The sequence below is a fragment of the Rhinopithecus roxellana genome, chromosome 8 (genome assembly GCF_007565055.1).
Source record: "Rhinopithecus roxellana isolate Shanxi Qingling chromosome 8, ASM756505v1, whole genome shotgun sequence".
In the NCBI taxonomy this organism is placed as follows: domain Eukaryota; kingdom Metazoa; phylum Chordata; class Mammalia; order Primates; family Cercopithecidae; genus Rhinopithecus; species Rhinopithecus roxellana.
The window spans coordinates 42,839,117-42,860,265 of NC_044556.1; the positions used below are offsets into that span (position 1 = coordinate 42,839,117).

Sequence of the window (21,149 nt, forward strand, 5' to 3'; positions counted from 1 at the left end):
GCAGCCAACACAGTCAAATGACTAAAAGGTTGCAAGTCAGATCAGACCTGGAAATGCCTTCTGGACTCGGCCAACATGAAGGTCAAAGGTGATTTTAGTGAAAGCATTTCAGGGGCTGGTGAAGGAGACGCCAGATTACAGGCAGTGGAGGAGATAAGAGAGAGGCTAATGGGAGGGACACAGACCACAACAGAGTTGATAGGGGTTAGCGGTCGGGTGAGGGGGAAGAAAACTGAGCAGGCTAATTTGGGGAAGGAAAGAATCAACGGAGGAGGAAATGAAGGCAAGGTCAAGAGAGGGTCCCGGTGAAGGACAATGGAAGGTGCAGTGGTGGGAGGAGGGGAGGGGCGGGGCCACAGGGAGCAGGTTAGGAGGGCCCAGCCTCCCTAGGCAGGGGAAAGGAAAGGGGAAGGCCGGCGCGCCTGTGCGCAGTGATATTTGTAGGTGAGAGGAAAGCCGCAGAAGTTATTTTGCCCCGTGAAGTAGGAGGCAGAACCATCTGCTGAGAGCAGGGTGGGAGGTGGTGGCAGGAGTTGAGGGAGGGGCAGGAGAATGAGGTTCCCAGCATCTCCTAACCGTGCAGAGGCGCCTTCGGAGGGAGCCCGTGCAGCTGCCGCTCCTCTTGCTCCGTGGTTGTGAGCTGCCCTTCTGCATTCCACAGCTCACCCTGGGAGACGCTGGGCTGACCCAAGGCTGGAATGTTCTGGGGCAGAGCGACGAGTACCAGACCACGGGCTCCGGACTGGATTGGAGAGCAAGTAAGGGTTCACAAAAGTAAGCAAGCGAGCAGGAGGAAAGGGAGGGGCCGTTGTTTGCGCTGGAAGCACAGATGGAAGGGGGAAGAACTGAAGAATATGGATGGCCAAATGCTGAATGAATTGGGAGAGTTCATAGGTGGAGCTCCTCCCGACGGCAGTGGGCGCCCATGGCAGTGTGCTGCTTTAGCGCAGTGGAGAGGAAGGCCCTTGGAGATAAGGAGCTCAGTGGAACGAAGCTGGGGTATCGGACAGACTTCACCTCCACGCACTCAGAAAAGGCACTAGGACGATGGGGCCCTAGGGGCTGGAAGCCACTCCAACAGGAGCCCAAGTGCTCAGTCAGCACAGGGAAGGAAGACCAGGGATGCCTGCGGCAGAGGGGAGAAAACGGGGAGAAAACGGGGAGCCCGAGTGTCCGGAGCCTCCGTGGAGGCGTGTGTCTATATCGCGACGGAGAAAACGCGTCCCCAAGATGAAAGAAAGTTAAAATGACATTGGCCCTGCCCCTCAGACACATCTAATAGGATCCTGGGTGCAGGAGAGCCAGGGTCAGCGAGAGGAGCCAGGGAAGACATTCCCAGTGGCTGAACAGACCCCCAGCGGGAGGCCAGGGCAGTGCTGAAGACCTGTCTTGGGGGAGGGGTGCAGCTGGGGCCTCCCCCAAGAGAAAAGGAATTAAGGCCTTTTTCTGTGTTTCGCGGGTGGGGGCACTGAGGCCGGATGCCACTTGCTGCCCAAAGCTCAGGGTTCCAGACAGACCCCAAAGAAAGGCTGGTGTGGACTGGGCAGCCTCTCCTGGGTGGAGGTGGGTGTCAAGGTGGTGTTCCTGGGGGTCGGTGGCGGGATTCCCGCCGGGGGCCGTTTCTCCTGAAGAGGGAAATAGATCTTATCTTCACATCTTTCCCCCATACACCCTCCACCGCACCCCCCCCCCTTTTTTTTTTAATACAGGCGGGGTCTCCCCATGTTGCCCAGGCTGGTCTTGAACTGGGCTGGGCTCAAGTGGTCCTCCTGCCTCAGCCTCCCAAAGTGCTGGGATTACAGGCTTTGAGCCACGGCATCCAGTCTACGTTTTTGAGAAGTAAGGATTGTTCTGTAACAGAACACTGGCTGGGTCAGGGGGAAATCAGCCTGTGGGTGGGGCTGGATCATGCTGATATTGACCATCAGTGGAGGAAGCTATACTTCTTTCTCCTCAGGCCAGCACTAACCCTAGCCCTGACTCCTAGGACCCCATCCTCACCCGCCCTCCCTTCCCTGGAGGAAAGCTCCCTTTAATGTAAGACTTAGCTTCCTTGATACTCACTTGAGAAGCCAGGAAGATGTGAGGCATGCGGAAAAGCGGGGCGTTAAAAAACAAAACCTTAAAATATTTATCAGGTACTTTCCCAACACACACATCCATCTGGCGTGTGTCAGGGACGAGAGGCTGGCCTGTGTTTGGAGAAAGGTAAACAGTTCAAGGTCCTAGGCACCCAGCCAAAGTCCATACGATATGCTGCTCAGTACCACCCACTACCCCATCTTCATCTTCAGCTGAAACTCAGATCCCTGGAGGTCTGCAAATGGACGAGGTGCTATTCCCCACCAGTCAGATTCCAATTTGTCCACGATATCCCAGATCTACCCACTCAATTACATTTAAGAGACAGTTTCTGTCTTTACTTCCACCACCAGCCTTGGTTAAACATCAGAAAAGAGACAAATTACACACTTCTCAGAAATTGAAATTTTATAAAAAGGCATTTTTCTCTTATATCCATAAAATGATATAATTTTTGCAAGTATAGAAATGTGTCATAAATTATAATGTTCCTTAATTACAGCTCAATGCAACTTGGTACTTTCTTCCCTCCCTAAAAAACGAGAGAGAACCAAAAAATAATATATATATATAACTGTATATATATATTTATATAATATAGACAAACAAAATATGAAAAAAAATCATTTCCTCTTTGGTATAAAAATCAGACTCTCACCTTGAGAGACACACAGACAGACATGATACTGGGTTTGTAAACTGTGTGGCCAAAAGGGATTTCCCTGCCAAGACTTTCCCTCTCCCATTCCCTGCCCACCCACCCCCACCTCACTGCAGCCCCTCCAGTTCCTTTGGGGCTCCCACATGAAACATTTAAAATCCCCCTACCCACTCCCAGCTCCACACCATTCCTGAAGTATCCCCCGACCCACTACCAAAGAAGAGGAAAGGATTCTTCACAAGGCTGATTAGGTAGTGACTAACTTGGCAAATTTTCACAGGTGTGGACGAAGTAAAGGATGGCCAAACTCCGACAGTGTCCCATCCAGACCAAGCCAGACGCTGGCCTGGGCCTGGTTTTGCCCTTCTCCTCCTCTACTACCTGGCACAAGGACTCCACCACCTCCTGCCAGAGGCTAGGCCTCAGGGGCAGGGCTCCTTGCTTACCGAAGAAGGGACCAGAGAGGCCGATTCCTGTTCCAGCCTCATCTCAGGTGCACGGTTTCCCCCTGCAACCCCACCACAGGACCCTGGGGTGTAGGTGCAAGAAAGCACCAGATGGGGAGGCAAAGGGAGGTCAAAAGGGAGTCTGCCAATAAACTTGGGTTTAAATTTAAAATCAGAGAAAACTACCCCTCCCCGAGCTGGGCATGGTGGCTCACGCCTGTAATCTCAGCACTTTGGGAGGCTGAGGTGGGCAGATCACGAGGTCAGGAGTTTGAGACCAGCCTGGCCAACATGGTGAAACCCCATCTCTACTAAAAATACAAAAATTAGCCAAGCGTGGTGGTGTGCACCTGTAATCCCAGCTACTCAGGAGGCCGAGGCAGGAGAATCGCTTGAACCCGGGAGGCGGAGGTTGCAGTGAGCCGAGATCGTGCCATTGCACTCTTGCCCGGGTGACAAGAGTGAGACTCCATCTCAAAAAAAAAAAAAAGAAAAAGAAAAAAGAAAAGAAAACTACCCCTCCCCACCGACCAAATTTCAGACCCAGCTTTAGCTCACTAAGGATTTGGGGGCCACTTTCCTAGGCTCCAGCCCAAGGCCAGCAGGACTAAGGAATCCAGGAATTGATATGTATGTGTGTTAGGGGCAGAGGGCAGCACTTTACTCTCAAGGTGAGGAAGCAGACAGGACCAAACCCTCCTTTACACTCTCCCACCACCCTCTGCTGATGGGTACCTCCTTCCCTGGTCAGCTCCTCTGTCCCACAGAGCACTGGTCACTGCAGGGACAGCCGACATGGATCCTCCCAAACCACCCCACAGCCGCCCAGGCTGCGGCATCCCAGTGTGTGCCAGCCTCCTCTTCCCAGGAGAGTTAAGACAGACACCAACCACAACATAAAAGTCACATAAAAGCCTCCTCCACTTGCCAAATAAAAAAGACAAAACCAAACTGGACACAACACAAATCAAGGAGAGACATACACAATGTGAGGGGCCGAGGCCCCCGCAGGTCTCTGGCTTCCCGGCATGGTACATTCTTGTGTAATTCAGGAACAGAGGCACTAGGGCCCCTCTGGGGAGTAGGAGTAAAAAAATAAGGAGATTATAGTCTCCCTGTGGGTCCCAGGCAGGGCAGGGGCAGACGCAATCTCTCACAGTTTATTCTTGTTTTTGGTTCCACATCTGGTCCCCAACTGGGGCTGGCTCCCCGTGCCTCAGCCTCTGCTCTGCCCTTGGGTCTGCTCCCTCTAGCTCCCCAGCTGATGGAAGGGCCTGCAGCTGGGAATGGATGTCCCAGCCATGTGTGGTGGGACCAGCAGGACAGAGTCTACCGGGGGGACAGGAGGCAAGGAGTGAGGACCAGCAGTTCCGAGACACTGTTCCCTCAGTGACTGGCCAGCCCTGGGTGCTCTGGTCACTGGCACAGGGCATCCATCTTCAGCCTTCAGCCCTTGAGAGGCTTGTCGGCACCGCCACTGGGGCTACTGGCACTGTCACTCTTTTTCCTGCGCAGGCTCTCAATCCAGCTGGAGCTGGAGCGGGTGGTGAAGCTGGAGAGCGCGAGGGAGCTCAGCCGCATGTTCTTGCCAGACATGATGAGCTCCCCGAAGCCCTCCTGGTGGGAGAAGGCATAGCCGGAGCGCCGGGAGCCCGTGCGGCCAACCCGCCGCATGCAGCGGTGCTGGGCTTTCTGCTTCTTCCTCACCAGCTGCGTGTAGCGGACCTGCAGAGGGGCACAGGGAAGAGCCCTCTGTCATCGTGGAGGTGTCAGACATCGCCAAGGAGAAGGGACCCACAGCGCCCAGGACCACGCTGACGCAGAGGCCTCCGCGGCCAGCTGCACACGGTGTCTGTCCCCAGGAAGAGCAGATAAGCACCAACACACTGAGCAGCGACACGGCCCCACAGAGCCCCTCAGTGTTCACACGAGGCCTTTCGGGCCATCCCATCTCTGCCTCCCACAGCAGGTAGCCCAGCTTCTCACCGTGTCAGAGAGATCCGGCTTCAGGTTGAGCCTGAGGAATCTAAAGGCAACCACGGGCATGATGCAGACGACCGTGGTAAGCACGATGGTCAGCCACACCGTGGGCTGGGCCAAGGTGTTCTGGGCATTCCCTGGGGATGGAGAGGAGTCGGTGGCCTTGGGAGTCACAAGGCGGACATTCCCCATTCCCATTTCTGGCAGCTCCACTTCCCCACTCTCAAAGCCTAAGTCACCTCTGGCTTCCCGCTTCTCCAGGCTCACCCTCCAAATGTAGATCTCCAAATTTAGTTCCAAACTCCCTCAGAGCTCCAGACCTGCTGCTTCAATTGCCAGACTTGACATGTCTGTTGAACATCCACCAGGCATCTCGAATTTCCCGTGGCCCAGACTCAACTATTGCTTCCTTCCCCCAGATCTGATCTGGGTCTTTCTCAGCTCAGGAAATGCCACAACCCATTCAGTTGCTCCAACTAAAAACCCCGCAACGGATCTTGATTCATTTCTTTTTAAAATTTTGTTTTGTTTTGTTTTTTACCTTGATTCATTTTTCTCTCTTCTTTGGACCCCACATTCAATCTGTTGGTTCCATTTTCAAAACATCTCTGGAATCCCACGGCCTTTTACTCTATTCTAAGCCCTCATCAGGCTCTCACCTCCTAACTAGTCTCCCATTTCCACCCTTGCCCCCTACACTTTATTATCCACAAAACTGTAAGAGTGGCCCTTTAAAAACATTGTAAGCTTATGGTATTTCTCCGCTCAAAACCCTCCAATGGCTTCCTCTCACATTTAGATTAATATTAAAAATTCAAAGCTCTTCCTCTGACCCATAAGGGCTTAAATAATCCAGATTGATTCCACATCCCCACCCTCCAGCTCATTTCCTCCACTCCTCCCCAGCTCCACGTGCAGAAGACCTCCTCCCCGGCCCGGGCTGAAGGCCTTTATATATATTGCTGTTTCCTCTTTTTGGATTGATGGTTCCCAGAGAGCCACATGGCAGTCTCCTTTTCCCTTTATTCAGATTTCTCTGTGCCAGCTGGGCGCAGTGGCTCACACCTGTAATCCCAGCACTTTGGGAGGCCGAGGTGGGTGGATCACCTGAGGTCTGGAGTTCAAGACCAGCCCGGCCAAAATGGTGAAACTGCATCTCTACTAAAAATACAAAAATGAGCCAGGCGTGGTGGCAGATACCTGTATCTCAGCTACTTGGGAGGCTGAAGCAGAAGAATCACTTGAACCCAGGAGGCAGAGTTTGCAATGAGCCAAGATCATGCCACTGCATTCCAGCCTGGGCGACAGAGTGACACTCTGTCTCAAAAAAAAAAAAAAGTATCTGTACCAATGTCCATTCCACAAGAGGTCTTTGCTAACAATGCTTGTCACTCTCTAGCCCACTTGATGTTTCTTAAAGGACTTATTAGTTCCAGACATCCTATCTGTTCATGTATAAATTATCTGTCTCTCTCATATATAAAATCCAGGAGGGCAACCGCTTCCACCTGTTGGTTAATTGCTGCCCCCACCCCCCCGGGCACTCAGAATAACGGGTCAGATACTAGGTGCTATCAAATGCTTGTGTGGGCCAGGCGCGGTGGCTCACACCTGTAATCTCAGCACTTTGGGATGCTAAGGGAGGCAGATCATGAGGTCAGGAAATTGAGATCATCCTAGCTAACACGGTGAAACCCCATCTCTACTAAAAATACAAAAATTAGCCAGCTTAGCCAGGCATGGCGGTGGGCGCCTATAGTACCAGCTACTCAGGAGACTGAGGCAGGAGAATCGCTTGAGACTGGGAGGCGGAATTTGCAGTGAGCAGAAATCGCGCCACTGCATTCCAGCCTGGGCGACAGAGCAAGACTCTGTCTCAAAAAAAAAAAAAAAAAAAAAAAAAAAAAAAAAAATTGCTCGTGTGATAAATAAACAAACAGATCTGAAGCAAATGCCAAGATCTATAAATACTTCCTTCACTTCATACCTCCCACCTCTTTGCCACCCACCACGGCCACCGTGGCACCAATTCTGAACCAGTTCGCACTTGGTCACTCTGGTAACTTCCTTGCTGGACATCAACACCAGCTTCATCTTTCTCAAGCAGTCTTTTGATGCTGCTCCCTCCTCTTCCTCTAAATAAATGAATCAAGACTCCCAGCAAGTTGGATGCAATCCTGACAGCCTGGCGTTCTGACACCTCAAATGCTCCACCTTTCCAGCCTCTCCCTGACTGCTTCTCAATGAGCATTCTTGCCCATTCTAGCTGGAGCAGTCTCCATTCCCCACCCATTCCCTACAAACACCTCCAGCTCTCCAACTTGGAATCTGACTCCCCAGTCCTGCCTCCACTCACAGCAGCCCCCTCTCTGGAACTGTCCCTGGCTAACTCAACAAAAGCAACTCTACTGATCGTGAAGCCTGGCCTTCCATGGTCTAGCAGGGCTGTTCTTCACTTTCATGGATATGAAAGCTCTTTGGGGGCAAGGCCTGGGTCAGATATAACTTGATATTCCCTTAGCACCTCACAGAATACTTGGCACATAAGAAATGTTGAAATGTGCAGATTGGCTGACCGTCCTGTTAGTCCCGGAACAGCTGTGATTCCTCACTGATTCAAGGAGGCCACGGGGACTTACCCACAAACCGGAACTGGTTGGGAAACATGTCGAAGAGCCCATTGCTGTGCATGGCAAAGAGGATGGCAAAGTAAACAGCAAGGCTGCCCCAGATGAAGAAGTGGTTGATGGCCGTCCAGTAGCCTGTGTCCAGCCCAATCTGCAGAAAGTAGGCATAATCAGGCAGGTGCACCCTCTAAAAACCCCTTCCCCCAGAAACAGAACTGTAGTGCCCACGGCAGCCCCAGGGACAGAAGGCTCACTCCTTCCAAAGAAGAGGGGAGTTCCTGGACGGCCTCATACCTGCACGCTAACCACAATGACCAGGGATGTGGCCACAGTGACTGCAAAGGACTGGTAGTCAGCCAGCTGGGTGCCATCATCCCGGGTGGCATCGGCAAACACCCCGTAGGGAATGAAGAACATGAGCACGGAGGTGTAGATGCCCTGGGCGATGCAGATGAAGAACTCCCGCTTGTTGAAGAGAAGGTTCAGCTGGCCCGGCTCATACAGCTTAGGGTACTCCATGCTTCGCTGCTCAGGGACATCCTGTGTGGGAGGACCATGTAGCATAGGGGGCCTCAGAGGTTGCCATTTTGACTCCACAAGGCCAAGGGCAGACTCTGTCCCTGCCTCCTCCTTTCCAAAGTCTTTGGCAGCTAGAACCAACCTCAAGCCAGCCACCCCCAGTCTAACTTAGTTCAGCAACCCAAGAGAGTTCTAGATCAGCTGCAACCAGGAGGGAGAACCAGCCACACCTTCCCCAGCTGAAAGAACTGCCTTCCCAGTGGCCACAGACAATGGGCACAAGTGTCACACATGTCTAGGTGACTCCTTCAAGCAGTGACCTTCCCCGCATCCCATCTGATCATCAAAGACCCCCATACCTGATCAAAGACCCCCATAGCTAGGACTGGCAGGGAGGTGTACACGATGTTATACAGGGTGATGAAATACTGGTCATAGACGGTCTGGAAGAGAACAGGGAGCAAGGGAGCATGCAACCTTTCTTTGCTACACATCAGGCACAAGAAGACAGCTGATGTCACATACAGAGAACCCTAAGAAATTTTCTCAGGCTGCTTCTCTCCTCCTTTAATAAGCATTTTTAAAAAGTATGTACCAGAAAATAGATAGGCCCTGGGGGACTGAGTGATAAACAAGACAGATAGAACCTCTGCACTCAGGTTAACAGATGTGCACTACAGTGGACCGGGGACACTTATTACCTGGGCTGAGAAGCCGCAGAAGAAGCCAAACCAGAAGTGGACCATGGTGAAAGCAAAGTTTTTGTAGAAGAAATAGCAAAGAAACTTGCACATTCGCAGGTAGGACCAGCGCCCATGCACCAGCAAAAGGCGCTGCAGGAACTTGAACTGGGAGAAGGAGTAATCGGAGGCCAAGACAGCCTGGATCCCTTCCTGCCCACTGATGCCCACACCAATGTGAGCCGCTGCAGAGACAAGAGATGAGAAGAGGGTGAAGATGGCCACCGGCCACACACTTTAGAGCCTACCAAGTTACAACCCCCTTCCCATCATTCGTCTGCAGTCCAGAGACCCCAGTGGGCCCCTCCCCAGCCTCAAGCCCAACCTACACACCTGCACAGCCCACACTCACTTTTGATCATGCTGACATCATTGGCTCCGTCTCCAATGGCAAGCGTCACAGCCTTCTTGTACTTCTTGACCAGTTCTACCACCTGGGCCTTCTGCAAGGGGGTCACCCGGCAGCAGATGACAGCTTTGCAGGCACATGCTGTCTCCAGAAACTCCAGTTCCATGTCCGCCTCCAGTGCGTGGGCCTGGAGCACAGAGAAACCTGAGAAAGCCAGTCTTTCCAGGAGACACCTGGGAGTCTCAGCTCCTCCCAGTCCCCTTTGAGACCAGAGTCTTCTCTGAAGTCAGGGGAAATTAAAACAAGATATAAAAGCCCTGGACAGACGTGCTCCCTGAAAAGATACTGCACAAGCTAAGGACAGCGATGCCTACCAGGCTGTGACCATTGATGACCAGGGCATACTCTCCAGCAACGGCCTCCAGGACAGAAGTTAGCTTGGAAGAAGAAAGCTTCTCCTGATAGGTGAAGCCGTTGCCTACGGAGCGGGATGAGTCCATCATCTTCTCCCGGGCTTTCCTGTCGAGGTGGAAATGATACGCTTGTGGTCTTTCAGGACGGCAGTGGGGAGCAGGGATTCAAGCCTAAACAGGGTCCAGAAACCCCCACCTGAGCCCTGGGCACAATGCAGAGCACCGCCTCCCTTAGGCTTCTTGTTTACCTGAGCTCCTCCCGCACCTCCAGGACAGTATGGCCAGTGACTATGAACACCTCAGTCATGTCGTCCGTCAGCATCTTGCAGGAATAGCCGATGTTCACAGCCGTCTCTACCAAGAGAGAACGCAGGAGCTACGGACAGGCACCCAACAAGGTCAGCACACTTGCCTGCCTGATGTCCTCAGCTCCACGCAAGGGTCCAACAGGGCTACTGTCAGTTGCAAGTGCCTCTGCTCTGCTGGGCTCTCACCTTGCTTATCTCCGGTTAGCACCCAAATCTTGATGTTGGCCAGTGTCAGGAGGGCAATGGTCTCTGGAACCCCTTGCTGAAGCTTGTCCTCAATGGCCGTTGCACCCAGCAGCTGAAAATACCACAAGGATTCCTGGCACAAGAGTCGCAGGCATGAGCCCTCCGTGCCCACCCATGGCCCGTCCCACAGGCCGTACCATCATGTTGTTCTCAACCTCCTCGTAGATGCTAGCCAGCCTGTCCTCCCGGCTGTCCTGGGCCAGGCTGGCCTGGAGGCGTCGCTCAGCCCACTCCTCATAGTACTCTTCATCCAGATCCTTGTAGGCCAGCACCAGGGTCCTCAGCCCTTCCCCTGCGTACTCCTGGAAGCAGAGTGGAAAGGCACACCTGGGTAAGTCTGGAGAGCTAGTGGACAGCATGAGGGCGACAATGAATAATCCTGCACTGTAGACTGGGCGTGTGCCACATTCCACAGTTAGGGACTGTCACCACACACACAAAAAGAGGTAACTATGGGAGCTGGCTGATGAGTTAACGCGTCTGACTGTAGTAATTACTTCACTATATATACACATCAAAACATCACGTTGTAGACCTTAAATTTACACAATAAAACATACAAGCCGCCTCCCCCACACTAAGAGTAGAACCCCCAGGCTGGCCCCTCCTCTCCTCACACCCACATTAAGGTGGTCCATGGTGGTGTTGAGCAGCTCTTGAGTGGAGTGGTGCAGTCTGTCCAGCAGGATAGTGTCAGCCCCTTTGCAGTAGAGTCGGATCTTCCCCTCTGGATTCCGCACTATGAATGGGGCAGGTAGAGAAAGTGCCAGAGAAATTCAGACAGGCAACCTAAACACATCAAGAGTCACCTGGCACACTTCACACATTCCAGGCCTTAATGCTGCCCCCAAATGCCCCAGCACCCCAGTCCTGGCCTCACCTATGACTGACATCCGCTTGCGGATATTGTTGAAGTCCAGGATGGCCAGCAGCTGGTAGGTGATGGCTGTGCCCATCTCATGGACGGTGATCGTCTTGGGGGTGCGAGAGCGGAAAACAAAACCAAAGTTCCTGGCTGCAGTGACCAGGGCCCCCTCATCTGGGGACTGAGCTTTGTAGTACAGCTCTCCTGGGTGGGGAGGAAGAATACACGTGATATAAGTGGCCTCTCTCAGCCATGTGCCCCACCCAGGATGCCCCAGCCCAGCCACATTGCAGAGGAGAGCAGAGCCCAAGGGCAGAGTCAGGTCGGAAGAGTGCGAGCCGGCTCCTCAGCCCACCTTCGTTCTTTTCTTCTGACATGACAGTATGACACAGGGAAAGGAGGCGGAAGAACTCATGTGTGTGGGGATCCCCGATCTTGACAGCCTCCAGGAGGCTGGGGTCCCAAAATAAGAACTTCTTGTCAGCCAGAGGATTGAAGGAGAAGTCGACAGGTTCAGGCCTCTGGAACACGTAAGAAGGCTCTTAGGAAAGGCTGGGGTGCCAGGCTGCATCCCGGGGAAGCGTTCATCCCTGCCCTCCCAAGTCTCAGTAGGCTCTTGTCCACAGTGGACCTCAAAATTTCCACTTTCGTCATCACCAGTTCTGCCTTAAAACACCCATTTCTCCAAGCAGCTTCCATTTCCTATCCAGACAACACATCACTCCTGATTACACTAACTGTTACTGGCCGGGCACCCTGTTTCACTGGCACATAGAATTAGGGAGACTGAATCTTACCTCTCCCAGTTCAGCTTTGTGTCCCAGGACATCAAACACATCACCTACATAGAGCCAGGGCAGAAAAAGAAGCAATGTCAGAGCCAGAAAGCTCCAGAGCACGGAAAAACACCTCCAACACAGAATCCCCACAGGCACTGAGCCCCTCAACCCTAATCGCTGAGCAGCTGTCACAGTGTGAGTCACTCAGTCACACTGCTGACCTTGCAGGATAGGAGACAGTAGGCACCCTAGACCCTAGAACCCCAAGGCCTGGCCATGAAAGAGCCCCGGCACCCACTGCTCACCATCCCTGTCTCCACCCTAGGTGGCACTCCCCTTACGGCAGCGCCAATTCCACACCTCCCAGGCCTCCTTGCACCCATTAGACCTGTGCAGCAGACAAGGCCCAGACACTGACTGAAAGGCATCGGTCAGTACAGAAAGCAGTTACAAGAGGGGTCCACACTCTGCATAAAAGTCAGCCCCACATGCTGCCCCAGGCCATCCCAGCAGCACAGCCACAGACCACTAAGGCAGGGCCACACTGGGAAGTCCAACCACAGCCACATTCCACAGACTCACAAGGACCCTGAGCAGCAACAGGGGAGAGTGCAGCAGGGTTCCGCCTGGCCAGGATGCCCAGAGGCCAGTGTCTCACTTCAAACAGCCAAGGAGCCCCCCTAATTCCTGGAGCTGAGACCAGGGTCAGGGCATCAGGGGAGGACTCTCAGAATCTAATTTTTTTTGTTGGTTTTTTTTTTTGAGATAGAGTTTCACTCTTGTCGCCCAGGCTGGAGTACAATGGCGCAAACTCGGCTCACTGCAACCTCCGCCTCCTGGGTTCAAGCAATTCTCCTGTCTCAGCCCCCCAAATAGCTGGGATTACAGGCGCCTGCCACCATGCCCAGCTAATTTTTGTATTTTTAGTAGAGACTGGGTTTCACCATGTTGGCCAGAATGGTCTTGAACTCTTGACCTCAGGTGATCCACTTGCCTCAGCTTCCCAAAGTGCTGGGATTACAGGCATGAGCCACTGTGCCCAGCCAGGATCTGCTTCCTGACATGGGACACCGAATGGACCTCTTCTTTGTGTGTGAATTTTTCTCAAGAGACGGGGCCTCATTCTGTCGTTCAGGCTGGAGTGCAGTAAAAGGATCATGGCTCACTGCAGCCTTGACCTCCCAGGCTCAAGTGATCCTCCCACCTCAGCCTCCTGAGTCACTGGCTGGCTGAGACCACAGGTGCATGCCACCACACCTCGCTGATTTTTAAATTTTTTGTAGGGATGGGGTCTCACTATGTTGCCAGGCTGGTCTCGCACTCCTGAGCTCGAGCAGTACTCCCACCTCAGCCTCCCAAAGTGCTACGACTACAGGCATGAGCCACTGTGCCTGGCCAGGATGGACCCTTTCGAGGCCCCTCAGACCCAACTAGGAAGGAAGAAAAAACCAATGTTAAGGAAACTGTGGGGCCCCAGTCCCACTGTCCTTCTAGGCGAGGTGCAAGCCCCCAGTCCCCAGTGGTGCCACCATACCGTAGCTGCGGCCATTGATGGAGCACTTGTTGAAAACCATAATGTTCTGGGTGAGGGTGCCCGTCTTGTCGGAGAAGATGTACTCCACCTGGCCCAGCTCCTCATTTAGAGTGGTGGTGCGGGCTTCTGCAGGCGTCCGCTTCTTCATGCAGAACATCTTCTTATCCCAGTTGATGAAGTAGCTGTGGCCCAAACGGATGACCTCCACACTGCACAGGGGACAAGAGGTGAAGCTTGGGTCGGGAAGGGGAGGAGGTGCCCCACCCGCACGGGCCTTCGCTGCAGGCCCTCCGCCTGGGGAGAGACGAGAACGGAGAAGACACCTGGGCACAGAAACCTGGGTGGGAAAGGGCAAGGAGAGCCTGAAGGTGGAGCCAGCTGCACACAGCCAGCAGAGGAATGCCCCGACCCGACCCTCCTGATGCTCTCCAGACAAGAAGGGGCAAAGGGCCTGGGTGGGCAGGACAGACAGCAAAGGAGGAGAAGGGGCTGTAGACAAGGCACTTGGCCAGTTCTTACCTCAGTACTAATAATACAGAAACCATGCAGAGAAAAACAAGTGAAAGTGCCAGAGGGAGGGGAGAGAAAAAAGAGAGAGAAATAATGAGGGTGCTGTGCATGCCACAGCAACACAGACGCCACCTCAAAGAGGGGCCGCACCAGGGAGGGGAAATGGAGTAGGCTTGAAGCCCACTCCTCACTGTCCCAGCACAGGCAGGGTGCACTCCTTCCACCCTGGGCTCGCAGCGCTACATCCCTGATTCTGAACAGGGGGCAGGGCTGAGGTGCTGACTCCAGATAGAGAGGGCCCTAGGCATCTGCAGAACACCACCACTTCACAACGGCACAGCGCTCTGTGGTGGTGGTTGTTAGATCATTTGTTTTTTGAGCTAGGGTCTCTGTCATCCAAGCTGGAGTGCAGTAGCATAATCATAGCTCACTATAGCCTCAAACTCCTGGGCTCAAGCAATCCTCCCACTCAGCCTCCCGAGTAGCTGGGACAACAGGTGGACGCCACCACACCTGGCTAATTTTCACTTTTTGTAGAGATGGATCTTGCTGTGTTGCTCATGCTGGTGTTGAATTCCTGAACTCAAGAGATCCTCCCACCTTCACCTCCCAAAGTGCTGGGATTACAGGCGACAGCCACCGTGCCAGGCCAATATAGTGCCTTTAACATCTCCAGGTCTGTTCATATCCTCTTCTTTGCTAATCATATGCACTGTTAGCATTTCCAGAAAGGGCCATGTTTAGGTCCAGTGCAGCCAAGCAACGGGGCCACATCCAGAGCTCTGCTTCCCACCTGACTAAGGCTCCTATCTGAATCCCATTACCAGGCAAATGGGAATGTCTTCACATTCTGAAGAGCCTTCTCCTCACGCAGCTCTCCAACCCCCTCTCAGTCTCCCCCAAACATACACACTGTGACCTGATGAGACTCAGAAATAAAACTGTTTTAGCTGCTCCCAAGGGCTTCAAGTGAACTAAGATACAAAACACAGATAGCAAAAGCCCATAGGTGGGAAAACAAAATTAGGTTGTAAGCAAAAAGGCATTTAAATAGTAATGCAGAAGGGAATGGCAACAGTCACGATGAGCAGGCTACCACTCAATAACTGTACAGTCATTTAAGTTTAAAATGTTATCTTCGGCCGGGCGCGGTGGCTCAAGCCTGTAATCCCAGCACTTTGGGAGGCCGAGACGGGCGGATCATGAGGTCAGGAGATCAAGACCATCCTGGCTAACACGGTGAAACCCTGTCTCTACTAAAAAGTACAAAAAACTAGCCGGGCGAGGTGGTGGGTGCCTGTAGTCCCAGCTACTCGGGAGGCTGAGGCAGAAGAATGGCGCAAACCCGGGAGGCAGAGCTTGCAGTGAGCCGAGATCGCGCCACTGCACTCCAGGCTGGGTGACAGAGCCAGACTCCGTCTCAAAAAAAAAAAAAATGTTATCTTCTTTTTTTTTTTTTTTTTTTTTTGAGACGGAGTCTCGCTCTGTCGCCCAGGCTGGAGTGCAGTGGCTGGGAACACAGGCGCCCGCCACCTCGCCCGGCTAGTTTTTTGTATTTTTTAGTAGAGACGGGGTTTCACCGTGTTAGCCAGGATGGTCTCGATCTCCTGATCTCGTGATCCACCCATCTCGGCCTCCCAAAGTGCTGGGATTACAGGCTTGAGCCACTGCACGGGGCTAAAATGTTATCTTCTAAGCCAGTATCTTATATCAAGACATCCTATTAAAAGGTGAGACAAGTACTCCTGTTCCTGTTTCACACGGGAAAACTGAGATCAAGTGAGGCCCTGAGTGACTGTGGATTTTCCTGAGGTCACATGGCCAGTGAGGAGACAGGACTAAACCCAGAACCTTCTGACTCTCCTTTTCACACCCTGGAGAAGCCTAAACTGTATTCCCTCAGCAGAGAAATGCTGTATCTTCTATTTATTATCACTAGCAGTTAAGATTGGAGGCTGGAAACAAGTTGAGGGCTATCTGGGGAATCTGTATGAACAAAAGATGGGAGACAGGACAAGTTTTCAGCACCTCCATAAAACATTTCCTTAAAAATGTCACAGGTTCCCTTATCTCAAGGGCAAGACACTAAGCAAGAAAGTTCCTTTCCCCTGGCCATCCTTCCTGCCTCCTCTTCCTCCTCCTCCCCTTCATTCTCACTGGCCTGTCCCTGCTAACATTCTCTTTACCTCAAACATCCTAGATGTCGCCTTGATCCTATTCATGCTGTACACCACTGCCAGTCAACACTTCCTAAAGCATTCTTTAGATTTTTTTTAGAATGCTTTTTTTTTCTTTTTGTGGGGGAGGGGCTCCAGTGAAAACCGGAAAAGCTGCTAGAGAAATTCTAAAAGAGCTGTAACACTTGGAATGCATTTTTAGGATACAGAATACATTCTTTTCACTTCCTTCAAAAACTTTTGTTTGTTTGCTTTATTTTGATTTTTGAGACAGAGTTTCGCTCTTGTTGCCCAGGCTGGAGTGCAGGGGTGAAATCTTGGCTCACTGCTACCTCCACCTTCCAGTTTCAAGCGATTCTCCTGCCTCAGCCTCCCGAGTAGCTGGGATTATAGGCACCTGCCACCACACCTGGCTGATTTTTTTTTTTTTTTTTTTTGAGACAAGAGTCTCGCTCTGTTGCCCAGCCTGAAGTGCAGTGGCTGGATCTCAGCTCACTGCAATCTCCGCCTCCTGGGTTCACGCTATTCTCCTGCCTCAGCCTCCCGAGTAGCTGGGACTACAGGCGCTCGCCACCTTGCCCGGCTAGTTTTTTGTATTTTTTAGTAGAGACGGGGTTTCACCGGGTTAGCCAGGATGGTCTCGATCTCCTGACCTCGTGATCCACCCGTCTCGGCCTCTCAAAGTGCTGGGATTACAGGCTTGAGCCACCGCGCCCGGCCAGCTGATTTTTGTATTTTAAGTAGAGACAGGGTTTCACCATGTTGGCCAGGATGGTCTCGAATTCCTGACCTCGTGATCTGCCCACCTCGGCCTCCCAAAGTGCTGGGATTACAGGCGTGAGCCACCGTGCTTGGTCTCTTTAATAACTTTTAATGGTTAGTAAGTACAAAGTCCACAGGCAAAGATTCAAAAGCCTCCACAATCAGTAGCAAGCTATGTTTCCAGTTCTCACTCTTGGCCCAAGACCCTGGCCAACTATTTCCATAGGCCATTCCCAGGCTCTCATCTCCACACCTATGCTTCCAGCCCTCTCTTCCTCCTCTCCTTTGTGGCTCCACCTTCGCCCAGCCCAATCACCACTCAAAGCCCAGAGCAAATGCCATCTCTCCCTCCCTGCCTACCTGCTTAGGGAGCGACACCCTCCCAGCCCCCCGGCACCCTGTGCCTCCCACATGGTATCTCAGTCTGACACTGTCCAGATCTCCCCTCCTCGACCCATCCATCTGCTGCTGCTGAAGGCAGTGGCCACCTAATACATCTCTGTATCCCCTTGCTTCACACAGAAGACTCTAGGTCGAGTTCTACAGCACTGGTTCCTATTTTGTTTTATAATGTGTTTAGATTTTCCTTCCTTCACTAGATGTAAGCACCTACAAGGAAGGAGATCCATTCCTAATTCATCTTTTATGTGTGATGGCACCTAGCACACTTCTTTGTACACAGTAGGCATGTAATAAACAGGTGCTGAATAAATCAATATTTTTTTTTCTCTAATACAGTTCCAAGTACCAGGAAACTGTGGTAAAAAGTTTGCCCTGCCCACAAAGATAAACAGATAACATCAAATGTTTACAGTACAGGAAGAAGAGGACTTCGAGTTACTTCTCAAGGACTTCATCTTCACAGAAAAGAAAAGTTCTATGGGACCACCTGACTCCCTGGAGAAACCCCAGGGCAGAGAAGGCACATACCTGACGTAGAGTGAAATGGGCACAACGGTGTTGAGGATGATGATGTAGGACCAGAAGGAGAGGAAGCCAGAGAAGAAGGCACTGTCCACTGCCTCATCCCACGGCAGGTAGACCTGGAAGCGCGTCCCCACCTCGTGCTCCCAGATGGCATTCCCAATGGCCAGGATCACCCCCATGCAAACCAGGAATCCAAAAATCTGGGGAGGAATGAGAAGCACAGGCGAAGCTGACATGTAGGAAGCCCTCAAAACCAAGTGCATCTGTGATGTATTTATCCCTTGAGCCCTCAAAAGCTCAGATGCTCTAGTGCAAGCTTGTCCGACCCGTGGTCTCTGGGCCACATGTGGCCCAACACAGATTCATAAACTTTCTTAAAACCCTATGAGAGGCCAGGCACGGTGGCTCACGCCTGTAATTCCAGCACTTTGGGAGGCTGAGGCGGGCGGATCACGAGGTCAGAAGATCGAGATCATCCTGGCTAACACGGTGAAACCCCGTCTCTACTAAAAATACAAAAAAATTAGCCGGGCATGGTGGCGGGTGCCTGTAGTCCCAGCTACTCGCGAGGCTGAGGCAGGAGAATGGCGTGAACCCGGGAGGCGGAGCTTGCAGTGAGCCAAGATTGCGCCACTGCACTCCAGCCTGGGTGACAGAGCGAGACTACGTCTCAAAAACAAAAACAAAAACAAAAACAAAAAACAAAAAAGAAAAACCTGTGAGATTTTGGTAACAGCTGAATGTTATAACAAAAATAATTTTAAAAAATAAATGATTATGCGCTGCACGCAGTGGCTCATGCCTGTAATCCCAGCACTTTGGGAGGTTGAGGCGGATGGATCACCTGAGGTCAGGAGTTTGAGACCAGCCTGGCCAACATGGTGAAATCCCATCCCTACTAAAAATACAAAAGAATTAGCCAGGCCTGGTGGCACTTGCCTGTAGTCCCAGCTACTCAGGAGTCCGAGCCATGAGAATTGCTTGAACCCGAGAGGCAGAGGTTGCAGTGAGTCAAGATCGCACCATTGCACCCCAGCCTGGGCAACAAAGCAAGACCCTGTCTCAAAAAAAAAAAAAAAAAAGGCCAGGTGCGGTGACTCATGCCTTTGGGAGGCCAAGGCGGGCAGATAATGAGGTCAGGAGTTCAAGACCAGTCTGGCCAACATGGTGAAACCCCATCTCTCATCTCTACTAAAATACAAAACATTAGCCAGGTATGGTGGTGGGAACCTGTAATCCCAGCTACTAGGGAGGCTGAGGCAGAAGAATCATGTGAACCCAAGAGGCAGAGGTTGCAGTGAGCCGAGATCATGACATTGCACTACACTCCAGCCTGGTGACAGAGTGAGACTCCGTCTCAATAAATAAATAAATAAATAAATAAATAAATAAATAAATAAAGTTATTTTTTGCAATTATTTTTTTCTAAGCTCATCAGCTATTGTTAGTGTCAGTGTATTTTATGTGTGGCTCAAGACAATTCTTCTTCCAATGTGGCCCAGGGAGGTCAAAATATTGGAAACCCCTGCTCTAGTGGAAAAACCTCAGAACTGGTGACAGGTTCTAGTCTGTCATCAATTATCATGTGGCCTTCTGTCTGACTATTATTTTATCTATATGATGAAGAAACTGAAATAGTTCATTAGCTCCCAGTCTGGCACCTTGAAACCTTCCAGAGTCCTCAAAGTTGGTAAGAGTGGGTATGAGCTACTTTTAACATACCACAAAACTTACTATAAATCATCTGTTCATCTGGGCTAGGCCTCCACAAGCCAACAAAAATGCCAAGCCACAATAATGTTCACTATCTCACATAAACTGCCTTTTTTTTTTTTAAACTTGGGAAACAAACTATATCTTCATAAACATAGATTTCTCTTTTTTTGAAACAGGGTCTTGCTTTGTTGCCCAGGCTGAAGTGCAGTGGCATGATCCTAGCTCAATGCAACCTCAATCTCCCAGGAAAGCAATCCCTCCGCCTCAGCCTCCAGACTAACTGGGACCACAGGTGCATGCTACCAAACCTGGCTAATTTTTCAATTTTTTGTAGAGACAGGGTCTCACTATGGTATCCAGGCTGGCCTCCAACTCCTAGGCTCAAATGATCCTCCCACCTTGGCTTCCTAAAGTGCTGGGATTACATGTGTGAGCCACCACTCCTGGTCTAGATTTCTTGATTAGTCAAAAATCTTATAAATTTTGGAGTCTCTGGAGAGACTGGTAAAAAACCAGACCACTGTCCAATTTCCTACATCTATTTCCAAAGCTGCCTCCACTGTTGAGGCTTTGAAACAAAATAGGAGATTGGTGCCCAATGACCACCAGGGGGCGACTGGAGCCCCCTATGTGATAGACAACCACGCCCACCAGGCTGGGTTTCTGCACACCCTTTAAAGCCAGAGCGGAAACCAGCTCACCAGAGGCTGGCCCCAGCCTTTGCAAGCTGGCATGTAGCGGGCAGGCAGCAGACAGTCAGGGCACAGGAAGGGGAGGAGAGCCCAACAAGGAGTTCAGATTTCTAGCTAAACAAGAGAAGGATTCAGGAACTGCCAAAAACCAAAACAGAAACTTTTCCTTTGGGATCCTTCGTTCTTAGAAGTTGGGGGGAAAAGACCCTGCCAACCTCTTCCAAATGGAAATTTTTCTTTTAATTCCCTCTCCATCCCCATGAAGGCCTCCTTGTCCCTGGCAAAAGCAAACAGAAGGTCACATGCTTTACAAAGTCATCATCAGAACTGGAATCAGAGAAGGGATGATTTGTTTTAGCTTTAAGTTGTTGATTCATGCACGTTCCTAAAGTTTTTTTAAATAACATCTTCCAACTAAAAGGAGCCTAAAATAAACACTGCCTTTGTGTAGCTGACCTGCTAGTGGCTTTAAAGCCAAATTTGAAGACTACGGCCCAAAGAAGAGAGAGGAAAGGAAAAGGAGCCACCCAGGGAGAAGCCAAGGGCAGAGGCAGGGACCAGATGTGGGGCACCTTACCCAGAGCACCAGGGTATTCATTAGGCGATCAATACTAGTTCTTTTGAACTTTGTTCTGCCACTGTTTTGCATCAGCTTAGTGTCAGGACCTGGAAAAAAATGGGAAGGACTGGGAAAGCCAAATAACACATCTGCCTCTGGGCTTCTGCCCTGATCCCCAGACTGCAGGACACCAGGGTGGAATAGAGACACTGGCTGGATAAAAGGCCTGTATACAGAGCTGGAGGTTTTTTACCTTA

The 21,149-nt window shown here is 51.5% G+C and overlaps 2 protein-coding genes and 1 non-coding gene across 7 annotated transcripts in view; 1 reads left to right on the forward strand and 2 right to left on the reverse strand.

The window, feature by feature from the left end:
* On the forward strand, positions 1-3,315 carry LOC115899133. 4 transcript variants are annotated; one of them, XR_004058806.1, is made up of 3 exons: positions 1-88; positions 662-774; positions 3,024-3,156. XR_004058806.1 is itself a non-coding variant. In XM_030936100.1 (3 exons), the coding sequence occupies exons 1-3, from the start codon at positions 76-78 to the stop codon at positions 3,281-3,283; spliced, it is 363 nt and encodes a 120-aa protein (XP_030791960.1). In that variant the 5' UTR covers positions 56-75; the 3' UTR covers positions 3,284-3,315. The 4 variants fall into 4 exon arrangements, 1 of the variants encoding a protein (XP_030791960.1); XR_004058804.1 differs by having other exon boundaries at positions 662-758; positions 3,024-3,150; XM_030936100.1 differs by having other exon boundaries at positions 56-81; positions 662-758; positions 3,024-3,315.
* Positions 2,476-21,149, reverse strand: part of ATP8B2 (ATPase phospholipid transporting 8B2) — a 27,525-nt gene continuing 8,851 nt past the window's right edge. Inside the window, exons 10-27 of one of the 2 annotated variants that reach the window (XM_010364691.2) lie at positions 20,911-20,999; positions 17,929-18,125; positions 13,550-13,758; positions 12,034-12,077; positions 11,592-11,757; positions 11,252-11,440; positions 10,995-11,110; positions 10,509-10,673; positions 10,312-10,423; positions 10,066-10,171; positions 9,779-9,923; positions 9,408-9,591; positions 9,017-9,240; positions 8,675-8,758; positions 8,091-8,336; positions 7,809-7,947; positions 5,176-5,306; positions 2,476-4,914 (exon numbers count right to left, since the gene is read on the reverse strand). In XM_010364691.2, coding sequence (XP_010362993.1) covers positions 4,636-4,914; positions 5,176-5,306; positions 7,809-7,947; positions 8,091-8,336; positions 8,675-8,758; positions 9,017-9,240; positions 9,408-9,591; positions 9,779-9,923; positions 10,066-10,171; positions 10,312-10,423; positions 10,509-10,673; positions 10,995-11,110; positions 11,252-11,440; positions 11,592-11,757; positions 12,034-12,077; positions 13,550-13,758; positions 17,929-18,125; positions 20,911-20,999 — 2,825 coding nt within the window. In that variant the 3' untranslated portion in view covers positions 2,476-4,635. The remainder of the gene's footprint in view (positions 4,915-5,175; positions 5,307-7,808; positions 7,948-8,090; positions 8,337-8,674; positions 8,759-9,016; positions 9,241-9,407; positions 9,592-9,778; positions 9,924-10,065; positions 10,172-10,311; positions 10,424-10,508; positions 10,674-10,994; positions 11,111-11,251; positions 11,441-11,591; positions 11,758-12,033; positions 12,078-13,549; positions 13,759-17,928; positions 18,126-20,910; positions 21,000-21,149) is intronic. The other variant, XM_030936099.1, reaches the window with a different exon arrangement.
* LOC115899406 lies at positions 16,365-16,423 on the reverse strand. Its single transcript, XR_004059120.1, has one exon. It is a non-coding gene; the product is annotated as a U7 small nuclear RNA (small nuclear RNA).